This window comes from Helianthus annuus, chromosome 4, assembly GCF_002127325.2.
Source record: "Helianthus annuus cultivar XRQ/B chromosome 4, HanXRQr2.0-SUNRISE, whole genome shotgun sequence".
Taxonomy (NCBI): Eukaryota; Viridiplantae; Streptophyta; class Magnoliopsida; order Asterales; family Asteraceae; genus Helianthus; species Helianthus annuus.
Window position 1 is genome coordinate 189,990,106 of NC_035436.2, and position 12,077 is coordinate 190,002,182.

Sequence of the window (12,077 nt, forward strand, 5' to 3'; positions counted from 1 at the left end):
GAAAATTAGATTTAGTCCGTTTTTGGACATGGAGAATCTTGATTGTTTTTCACAAATCCAAGAAAGTAAGACCTTATAGCCACAAGTGTGTTGCATGGGGGTTGCAACATGGAAAACAAAGACACATCCGTGTATTGCCTTTTCGAACTCTTCTGGCTTGTAAATATCGGCTTCAAACAAATGAAGCCTTTCTTCTGCACATGGAAAACTTTTCAATAGTCCCACCTTGGATTCGTCACCTACCATGAAAACAATATCAATTGAACCGATTTAGTTATATAAATACAAATATTAAGAGAGGAAAGGTTACCTAGGTTTCTTAGAGTAGCATGCACAGTGTAACCATTTTGTAGAAGTAAGTGAATCAGAGCTGAGCCAATGTACCCTGCACCTCCGGTTACACAAACCTTGCAATTGCCTTCACTTCCCATTTTCAGATTCAAAAAACAAACCCTAATTTATCACCTCTCTTCTTTTCTCTTTTGTGGTCTCAAAGACAGTTTGACAATGATCCAGATGTAATAATACTAGTGATTATTAATTTTGTTATTATGTTTATTGTTGAAAAAGTCTATGCAAAAATATAACGCATGCTGTGCCTGTACGTAACATGCCAACATGGAATTATAAATATAACAATTCTAAAATGTTTTACACTATACCAGTTGTCACATTATGATTTTTTCTATTTTTTTCTTTGTTTTTTATTTGTCTTTTCTGTTTATGCTATTTCTTTTTTCTTTTTTCTACACTTAACCTTTGACATTGTAACTTGGACTTTTAGCTTTATAAATACTTTCTAAAATGTCATTTTAAACTTTCGAGTTTTGCAGGTTATTTTTATGTACGTTGGTCAATTATAATACGTTTTTAATTTATTTTTATATATGTTTTTATTAGGTCTACATTCTGTCAATACGTTTTCATGTTTTTAGTTGTTTTGCGTTTTGTTAAAAACAAGGCTGGTCAAATATAACACGTTTCACTAGACAATATAAATTTGAGTTACTTTACGTTTCAAAGCCTCCACAATGCACGGTGCCAGTCTTTAACTTAAAAATGCTATATTTTCCTACATGCTTTTTTTTTTTAATTGCGTTAGGTATAAATCCAAGTTGGTATACGTTTTGTAGTCGATGGTCTATGTTTTGTCATAAATTTGTTCGAAATTGTTTCAGGTCAAGTATAATATGTTTTCACTAGGTGGTATAAGTTGTATCATTCTTTATCTTAAAAAAATAATTTTTTTCTTACCTGTTTTTTTTAGTACGTTTCGGTATAAATCCAAGTCGGTTTGTGTCTTGACGTGAATTTTTCTCAGTAATGAATCATATCTAATATAATGTGTTTCCATGCTTATTTTTATGCGTGTCTTCAATTGGTCTACGTTTTGACGTTGGTTTTGTTCGCAAACGAATTGGGTTAAAAAAACTAACGGTATAAATTCGGGTTACTTTAGGTTTTGACGCCACCACAACGCACGAGGGGTGATAATACTATTAATTTAAGAATGGAAACTGTAAAGTCTATGCATAATATAAATATAATGCATGTTATACGTAACATGGAATCCTTATTAATTAAAAATGGAAATTGTATAGTCTATGCATCAATATAATGCATGTTGTACGCGCGTACCATGGAACCCGTACTAATTTAAAAATGAAAATTTAAAAGTCGACGCATAAATATAATACATGGTACAGGCCTGCAGCAGTTGTTTAAAGGGTCTAACCTTTATACATATTTATTAATTTCATGTGATTATGGTTAACTGCAGCAGTTGTTTAAAGGGTCTAACCTTTTTACATATTGATTAACTAGGCTATCACCCGGGAACATCCCGGGTTAGGAAAATTTAGTTTTCAATAATAAAAGGTACATAAACAACATTTTCAAACTCATTAGTATCTTCTTTCCCTTCTCATAAACCACATGACTATCCGGGTTGCCCGTGTAAAAATAACACATTTCCCTCATTTTCCCGCCAAAAACCAAAAAAAATTGCACCACAACGCGACACGTGTCCACAAAAATGGCATTAACACAACCATTAACACTTTTACCCTACATTACAAAATAGCAAATTATTTATGCCCTAAATGTGAAATACAACACAACCACCCTTTAAACCCCAATCATCCACCTACGAATCTAGTAAAGAAAATTTCAAAAAGAGCCCTAAATCATAATCAAGTAAGAAACGACTGAAACAACCAAAAGAATCTGACTATATGCAAAATCAAACAAAGAAACAAAGAACATACCATGCAATGACAACCGCCAAACACAAAGAATAACACACGAACTTGTAATAAAAAGCCGATAAAGAATCACCGGTGAATAATCAGTCTGGCGACCACATCAACGCTGCCACCACCACAAAGAAATCAGAATCGCCATAGTATGACGTAGAAAATTGAAAATCACAGCTACCATGTTGAAAGAAAGTCAAACAACTTATCATCTCGGCTACAATACCATAAGTCTACAAACAACATAATGGATCGTGATCCGATCCATATCCAAATAATTTTAAATGGATGGATCACTATCCGGATTGATCCATATTAAAAAAATTCTAAAAAATAAAAAAATTAATGATCCAACTTAAATGGATCATGATCCGATCCATGATCCAACATAATGGATCGTGATCCGATCCATATCCAAATAATTTTAAATGGATGGATCACTATCCGGATCGATCCATATAAAAAAAATTCTAAAAAAATAAAAAAAATTGTAAAAAAATAAAAAAAATAATCATAATACTTGATCGATATTTTGGATCAAGTATTAAAAAAATTTGATATCCAAATAAAAAAATAAAAATAACTTTTACCTTATGAAATTTCAAGTAAACTGAACAACCACACACTAAGATCAAATAACCGACATGAAATGATCACCATAAAGAGCTAGAGAGTGATACCTGAGAAGGCTTTACGGAGTTGTTCGACGCCATCAGAGGAGATGGAGATATCATGTGCCGGAACGCTGATCGTCGACATTTTATGTTTCTTCACTGATTTCTACTTCTTTTTCTTCTGCAAATGCTTTATTAATCTACATACCAAAGTATTATTCAACACTCCTAATAATTATTATTTAATACAGTGTAACTTCTTTTTTTATTTATTTATGAAGATTTTCCTTGTGTTTCAGCAACATTTATAAAAATAAAATGGTCTACAAGTTTTGTTGTTTTAAGTTTTAATAATCTCACGTATCAAATAAGAAAACAGATGATGTGTATAAAAATTTAAGTAATGGACGGTCCATTATGGACCCTAAATATTTACGATGATTATGATCTAAAAAATCATGAAGGTAGTATAATTTTTCATACCTAGATGCTGCCAAAACTTCTCATTAATCACCTCATGAAGAAGCCGTTCCACTAATGTATCCTGCTACACACCAAAATTAGCGATTTCAATTCGAATCATAAATATTTACACATATAAAATGATAAATGGCTTGTAATTCTTACATATTTGCTGCATAACCTGAAAATGGATTGCAATATGGAGGAATATAAGCATAAGGGAGAATCCAACCAAGGTTTTGAAACATATAGGAACAAACGGAATCAAATTACCTTAAGACGAAGAACAAAAATTGGAGATGAAAATCATAAAATAAGCCTATTTCACGATTAGAAAAAAAAGTACTTCAGTATTCAGTCATTGACTTTTGAGGTCAAATGTATAGATTTCAAGATATTGGATACGAAGGATGCGGAAAAGTGTAAATCAATCTGTATGTAATGAATAGTGTTTGTTAAATCTGAAAGGTGCCAGCATGTTTTATTTGAATCTACAACTCTATAAGCACAAATTTTGAAATAAAAATAGATTTATATGATCATAAAAGTCAAAATGTACACATTCAGAAGAGACACTCATTGCATGACAGGGATTCCTCCTGATTTAGAATACTGCAAAGATTCGATATTTGGAACTTTTGACCATTAAAAGCGAGACTACACAACGGTCTTGATCAAGCATTTGTACCCATTAACCAAACGATATTTGTTTCTCACCCATTATCAACAGAAAGAATCACAGACTTTTGACCATTTTGATCAGTCCTGTTCTCGACATCTACTGGAGAACCTGTCAAATTTTTACCTCTTTCCTATCTTTGGCAGAGGATTGAGGGGAGACCACAAGGCATGAGGGCTAAATGGTAAACATTTGTTTCTCTAGTTGCTGACTTTGACTTTGACTTCAACCTTGTAACATATCCATCAGCATGATAAAACCATTTTGACCACAACCTCATCACTTATGACTTACTTTTGTCTCAAATGCAGCATTATTGATCTCTTGACATCTACGTTCATCATCATGAAATAGTTATTCCGTTTTAAAACTGGTCTCTTCAGTTTTAGCATCACAGAACTTGATCCACTATCTGCGAAACCATGAGCAACACTATCACATCCATTCCACAATGAATTTGGCTTCATCATAGAAGAACAATGGTCAACAGTTTGTAAATATTTCAAAACACTATATGTAAATAAAAGTGTTTTGGCATCGACCCAAATAAACATAATCTCCTTAACCAACCTTCAAATTAGCCATTCAAAAAAATTAAGCATGTAAGTTTAGTACTAAATTTTCCTTTTGGACTTCACAATTAAAAAGTAATTCATTAACGGTATAAATAAATGTAATTCATTAACGGTATTCTATAAAATGTAGGAAAAAAGACAATGAAATACCATTAATTTCAGCCTAGATCTTCATCTCCCTAAGTGTTAGAATAATCTTGAAACCTTGAACCCTTTGATCAACATTTGATCCCAAATCAATTTTCTTGTTAATCTACAAAAACACCCAAGCATAAAAATAGTGAAAGGAATAAAAGCACCAAATAAATCTGAACAACATATCATCCGTTTGTTATTTCATATTTCAGAGTCTAATACGATCGGATCAACTACAGTTAGCAACAATTAAGTATGTATACCGAGTAACAATTCAAAAGCACACAATTTAAACCATAATTCTGTAAAAGAATTTTTGGTATCTATTGAGTAATAAAGAAGTAATGACGAACATCAAAAACGAAACCCTGGGATGGGAGACAGGGTACCATACCTTACATGTGGAATGTGAAAAGATTGAACATCCATACCTGAACCAATTCGATTGGTGTAAACGGAGAATGATGGAACATACTGTATAGGCTTGAAGGGAACGACATATTGAAGTTAGGGTTCTAAGACATCAAAACTGAGTTGAAACACAAATATGAATGAGAGAACATATGAACTTAACCGTAAAACAGAAGATCGGAGATAAAAGTACCAACACTGATTCGATTAACAGTTTGAAGATCAATGTATTGAGGAGAAGGATTAATGATGGATGAAAGTGTTCTTGGTTTAGACGACTACGGCGTGATTGAATGAGAGATAACAATGATTAGGGTTTTTTTAGTTCCTTATATACCCGGGTCAATCCATGCGGGTATGGATACCATACGCGGATCCCGTGTAAAAATAACACATTTCCCTCATTTTCCCGCCAAAAACCAAAAATGGTTGCACCACAACGCGACACGTGTCCCACACCTTATTCATTTATTATATATATAGATTTCATGTGATTATTATGATTAATTTTCTCTTCCGAATTATACTCTTTCTTCCCTTAAAAAGGTAATCTAATTTTAATCTTTTAATATTTGTTTACTTATTTATATTCTAGTACGTTAGAATCCCATGTATTAAATGGTTTAATAAACATAATGTTATATAAGGCTAATGCTAGACAAAAAACCCTAAAAATTTTAAGAAACTCTGGAAACTCAAAGGTCCCGACTTTTTTTTTTTTTGAAAAAAAAATAACACATGTAATATTCTAGGTCCGGCTAGGGGAGGATCTAGTCGCCTAATCCTTGTGTACAAACCAACCCGGTTGTGCAGAATCCAACCGAAATAGCAAACCGAGATAGAACACGCAATGATAATATGGACACGAGATTTCAACGATTAACACCACTGTATTAATACTATGAAAAGTCAGTTACAAATCAACGTTTACAAATGTGCTCTGTAAACTCTCTCTCTCGTGTGTGTGTTCTGTGGAAATCTATTCAGACTTCTCCCTTTGTTATGTCTGTTGTCTGTGTTTATATAGTAAAGTGGTCCACGAAATCAAGACCCACGAAAACACATGGACGAAATCAAGAATATGGACGAAATCAGGTGATTTCGTCCTATTTGGTTTTCATCCATAAGTGTTTTCACCACTTATGGATTTTGTCCTATTTGGTTTTCATCACATGTGATTTCGTCATATGTGTTGCGCCTGGACATGGGCTTCATCAATGATGGGCCAAGCAACCAAACAGACAACATACAAACTTAATCTAAACACAAACTAATCATGTATACTGCACACACGCAGTTACATGTTCATCAAACGATACGAAGTAAATCGCATACCGAGTCAAGACAAGAGGTTGTCTTGACTACGGCCTTCACTTCGTAGCCGAGTCGAACCGAGCCGAGCTGTATCCACACGATATGTATCAACAAACTCCCCCTTGGATGCTGCTCGCGAGGTTCGTAATCTCGTTCTCCATCTCTTGATGGTGCATTCATTCTCGGAAAGGATCTTTAAAGTCTTCACGCGTCGTAAGTAGAAGTGTATCAACAAACTCCCTTTTCATTTAAGAAGTGTGTTAACAAACTCCCCCTTAAAATAAACTCTCCATTGAGTTATGCTCGTGAATCTTTCGACTTGTCAATTCTTCAGATCCCTGTGGTGTTGATGAAGGTCAGCGGCAACTCGATCATCTTCATCACTTGAGTGCCTTCATGTCGTGTCTTCATTCCGAAGCTTGTCATCGACCATGTTCTCCTTGCCTTTAGAATCTGCACATGCAAGAAATCTAAACGCGTAATGAGAACAACTGCTTGGAATATAGTCAGCATAAACAAATGACACACGTATGACCATGTTCAAACAACTACCGTCCGACAGCTTGAAAGTTTAACAAATTTGTCAATTTTAATTTCTCACTTTCAAAACTTGCAAATTTCGACCGTTTATGAATATTTAGTCAATTCGGTTTTCGTTCAGGTTTCAGGTAACCAAGACTCGTGCTCCAACATCGTACGATCGAAAATAAAATAGAAATAAAATCTTTTTTTTTGGCTTTTAGAAAGTTTATATTAAAACACACCTAAAATCTTTTTGGTATTTTTGAATATTTGAAATGTAAAGACTGAAAGCAGTAAATAAATATATACATACATTCTTTTTGTGAGTTTCGAGGGTAAGAGAATCATATCAGTGTACGGTCAAGCCAAAACGCTCATGTTGTTCAATTAATTAACATTAAGATAAGCATCCTATAACAATCATCGGTATTGTTGTCCACTTAAGCTCAACTTATCAGATGTAATCATGGCAAGGGGATACGTTAAGGTATGATTTATACTTACCGACCGGTGTTCATCCACATCACGACACATTCCTGTATCAAGATATGCACGAGGGTTCATCTTACCGGTGAGTATACTGATTATCATCTGTTTGACCGTATATGATGTGAGATTCTCACTTATATTGATTTGAAAACAAACCCTATGTGATAGAATCACTTATTGATGAGGAACTTGATTTTCATATGCATGAGGGCACAGGAGCAAGTCCGTGAACAGGTCAGTACTTTCGTACAGCAGAGAGACGAACTTGACTCCCGGATAAATGTGATATATTATCACTTATTTGTTTGGACATGTGATTGTTTATCACTTATTGAGGTCGAATGCAGTATGTACACGTATGTATAGTATCATGGAAGATCTAGACTTGCGTCCCCGTTATTTTTCGGTATAAGATACAACCATGATACCCAGATGATAAGCAGCATAAAGACCGAATATCTCAGAACCTCGGCAATCTATCAAACGAAATTTCGGTACTAAGACCATATGCCAATGAATGGTTCCCACCTGATCTTCAGTCGATTTAAGATTTATATCACCCTGCACACTTTAAAATGATTGTGAGCCTACCGATACATCTTATATAGAGCTGCTTATCATTTTTCAGTTTAGGTTTAAAGAGGTTTGGATAGACCACTGATGTACTATCATTTTCTCTTTTGCTCGCCAGGAAACTCATTTTTGTTTTTCTATTGTTTTTGTGTTTTTTGAAATTTTTCGATGTTTTTGGATTTTTCAAATTTTGGATTTACTCCCCCTAAAATCAATAAACTAAGACAAATTTAAAAGACACAAAGATATTTACAAAAATGATTTTCCGATGTTGGTTTTACTCTTGCTTGACCTTAATGCCGTTTACTAAAATTAAGTTTTTATCAGAAAAGATTTATTGAATTTTGGAAAAATCAGTTGGCACGTCGGTAAGCGGTGCGGACCATGACAACATTGACGAGTTTCATAGTGAAACAATCACGTGTAAGGTGATATTCGAGATCAATGTGTCAGGTCAAAGAGTGCTGTATGAGATGATAATAATTCATAAAGCAGCTTAAATATTGACAAGCATAGGAGAGATTAGAAATTCAAAACCGTATCCTGCAACTGTTTCATGCATTGCAAGGAATCTGAGTGCTCTCCCAAATTGGATATCCACCCGGTGTGGACTTCAAAGTCGAATTTGCAGCTACTGAGAAATCTCTTGACAGCAACAAGATCATAAACCTCCGGGTCCGGCTGGTCTTCCATATTCCACCAGCGAAGGTCTTTGTCTTTCTCTTTCAGAAGTGGTGTGCGGTTGTTCAATCCATGCCAAGGCATCCGCACACATTTCATTGGAATCTTTCCTGAGGACCCGATCAAAAACCATAACAACCAAATTTTGGCACATTTTTCATCTGGTCGAATTTTGCAACTTCATTCAGCCACATTCTTTCACCAACATATTCTTCTTCTTTTTCTTTTTCTCTCCTCTCTCTCCATCAATGGCAACAACATTTTCCTAGATATAACCATATTTCGGAGCCTTATGTCTCCAATCTTGTGCATGGACGCTCCACTATCAACAATCCTAAGACTATCAATAGTTCCTCCTGGAACATCCTGCACACTCATTCAGAGATTAGTTGGAGAGGGGAACCCAAGCCTTCACAGACTTGGGTTGTCCGTCATCATCGAGAATTGTAACATCCATTTCCCGATGATTCGGAATTGATATGGCTCCCCCTGAAACAGTTACCGATTTTGGTTTCCAAATCTGTTTTTGTTTTTCCTGTTTAACATCCGATTTAACAGATTTTGTTTGGACAACCTCTGTTTTTAACGCCTTTTCAACTTCCTTGACCTGTAGACGTTTCTGTTTCTTCTCCCTTTCTTTTACAAAACGGGGATCTTGTTTTACAGAAACAGATCGCTTACGGTCAGTTTGGTCACGGGGAACATCAATTTTGCCTTTTTGTTTATGAAGGTATGGACAATTTCGAATGACATGTCCAATTGTACCGCATTCAAAACATGATCTTCGTTCAACAAACCCCGAAGTATCATGTGATCGTCTTGCCGATAATGATGAACATTGTGATCCTGAGGTACTAGGATTTGAACTACTTGATTCATTTCTTTTCAGTACTTTTGATTGTTTAACAAAATCCAAGTTAGATTTGTTTTCAAAAGTTTCGATTTTGTCCGTTCCCTTAGATTTCACAAAGTTCACATTTTTGTTTTTCTTTTGATTCGGCTTCTTTTGACCTTGAGCCGGTAATTTTCCTTTTGGCTTGGTGTGACTTTGCTGTTTTTGCACTGTTGGTAATTTCTTATTGCCAGATTGTCTTCAAACTTCGGCCTTTGGGATAGGAGGACATTGTGTTACTGTAACACGTGATCCTGTCTTTCCCAAAAACTTACTTGTCGAATTTTCAAAGACTTTACTTATTAAAGATTGATTAACATTTTTAATAGGAAAATCTTTGTCTGAATAAATCTTATCATCACCAACCAAAGTATACAGCAAATTCTCACTCTCCGACTCTTTTGCAGAAGAGGACTGGATTGCAACAGTCTTAGCGGGTTTTGCAGGAGGATCACATAGAATATGATTCTCAAGAGGTATGTCCTCCTCTTTGATTTTCGCATCAGACTTTGCTACATTAGTATCATCGGATTCATCATCAGAAGAATCAGCATCCTCAATAATGACTGGAGGATCCTGATTCTGTTCAGCAGAAGACACACATGTTTCTGCTGATACATCTGAATCTGATGATGCTTCTTTCTTGTATCCCAGTCCTGTTGCAAATTCCTTTACATCTAGAGGGACAGATGGTTCAAAGAAAGTTCTGTCTTCCTCGTCAGGCATTGCATCATAATTGTGTCTCACTGGTGGGGGACATTTCTTGTAGCCTATGCATGTGACATCCCGCTTTTCTTTCTGAACGTCACTGATGTGATCCAACACATAGCTAGAGCTCAAATAACTGTCTAGCTTAAGCTGGATCGCCTCACTTTCGGTTTTCACACAAGCCATCTCCTTTTGCATTATCTCAAGGCGAGATATATACAAATTAATATCAGTTTGTTTTCTGGAAACCATTTTTGTTAACTCGGTTTTATCTTTCTTTAATTTCCCAATTACTGACTTAAAATCCTTTTCATGTTTTTCATAAAACATGTTGGCTTCAGTGCACTTAGAAAGATCCACGGTTAACTTCTGGTTGTGGATGAATGTCACATCATACTTCTCTTGCAAAGCCTCGTATTTGCTTTGCAAGTCACACCACTTGGCATTCAAAGAAACATGTTTGTCTTGCAAGTCAAACAAACTAGCTTGTAAAGCAACATGTTTGCCTTGCAACTCAGACATGTTTGCCTCTAACTTAGCACACTTAACAGTCAAACTATCACAATTATCACAGTTAATAGCAGTGGGTTCATCGACACATACCTGACTTGATGAACTGTAGACATTAGCCATAAAGGCTGAATGGAGAGAAGACGAAGAATAAGCAGCTTGATCCACCAAGATAGATATTCTTTCAGTTCCTGATGCAGCTTCCTCCAAAAGCTCATCAATATCTGCATCAGCCGACGCACTAGATGTCTCACCCACATGATCATCGCCTGAACTTGAGGATTCTTCATCTGAACTCCTGCTACAACCCGAAGAGTCTTCATCCTCAGAAGATTCACTACCATTGGCGGAAGATTCTCCACCACTGGCGTGAGTTAACTCCTTCACAACTTCAGCAAAACATGTTGTTCTATCTGGAGCATCACCACTCAACTGGATTGACCAATCGCAACCTTCATCTACCTGAACCACAAGAGCCTGACCTTGGTTGTTGACCGGTATCAACAGGCGCTCAGTGTTCCTGTTCTGGTCCTGCTGGTTGCCTTGATTTCTGAAGGGATTCTGGTTCCAATGCTGTGCTGGCCTTGTACATTCCCTTTTGAAGTGACCCCGTTCACCACAGTTGAAGCACTTCACTGCTTGTTTATCAAACCCATACTTGGTGTCTTTCTTGCTTTCCAAGCTGGTTCTGCCCGTTCTCTCCATGAAATCCTTTGCCCTCCTCACAGCACTAGCAAAAGCCCACTTGATGTCCATCAAGTCCATCTCTTCCTTGTCAATCTGCTGATAGTCTTTCTGTGTCAGATTAATGTTCCCAATCTGACCTTCCACTAACCCACAGTACGCGCTCACTAAAGTGTTAAGCAGCTCCATGTGTTCCTTTGCTACTTCCACACTGACCTTTGAAAAGCTTGAAGTGTCGAGCCGTACTGTATTTGGCTTAGATTGCTGACCAGCAGATGATGTACTTCCATAACATGCCTGTTGTTGAGCAGGAAGTGGATTCCCATACAAGTCTGTGGTGGGAGCTGGCTTAACAGGAACTTGTATTGGATTGCCATACATATCTGTGCTTGTGACAAACGCCGTTTGAAGTGGAGCATGTGAACCGGGTCTTGTTGACGAAGAATTGGAAGTTCCATAATACATCTCAGGATTGCATGGTACAATGGATTTTGCAGAAGATGTACTTGGAGTTCTATAATACATTTCAGGATTGCATGGTACAATGGACTTTGCAGAAGAGGTACTTGGAGT

The 12,077-nt window shown here is 36.1% G+C and overlaps 1 protein-coding gene across 1 annotated transcript in view; it reads right to left on the reverse strand.

The window, feature by feature from the left end:
- Positions 1 to 479, reverse strand: part of LOC110935167 (anthocyanidin reductase ((2S)-flavan-3-ol-forming)) — a 1,484-nt gene extending 1,005 nt beyond the window's left edge. The window contains exons 1-2 of the mRNA XM_022177704.2: positions 311 to 479; positions 73 to 239 (exon numbers count right to left, since the gene is read on the reverse strand). Coding sequence (XP_022033396.1) covers positions 73 to 239; positions 311 to 431 — 288 coding nt within the window. The 5' untranslated portion in view covers positions 432 to 479. The remainder of the gene's footprint in view (positions 1 to 72; positions 240 to 310) is intronic.
- Between the last annotated feature and the right edge of the window lie 11,598 nt (positions 480 to 12,077).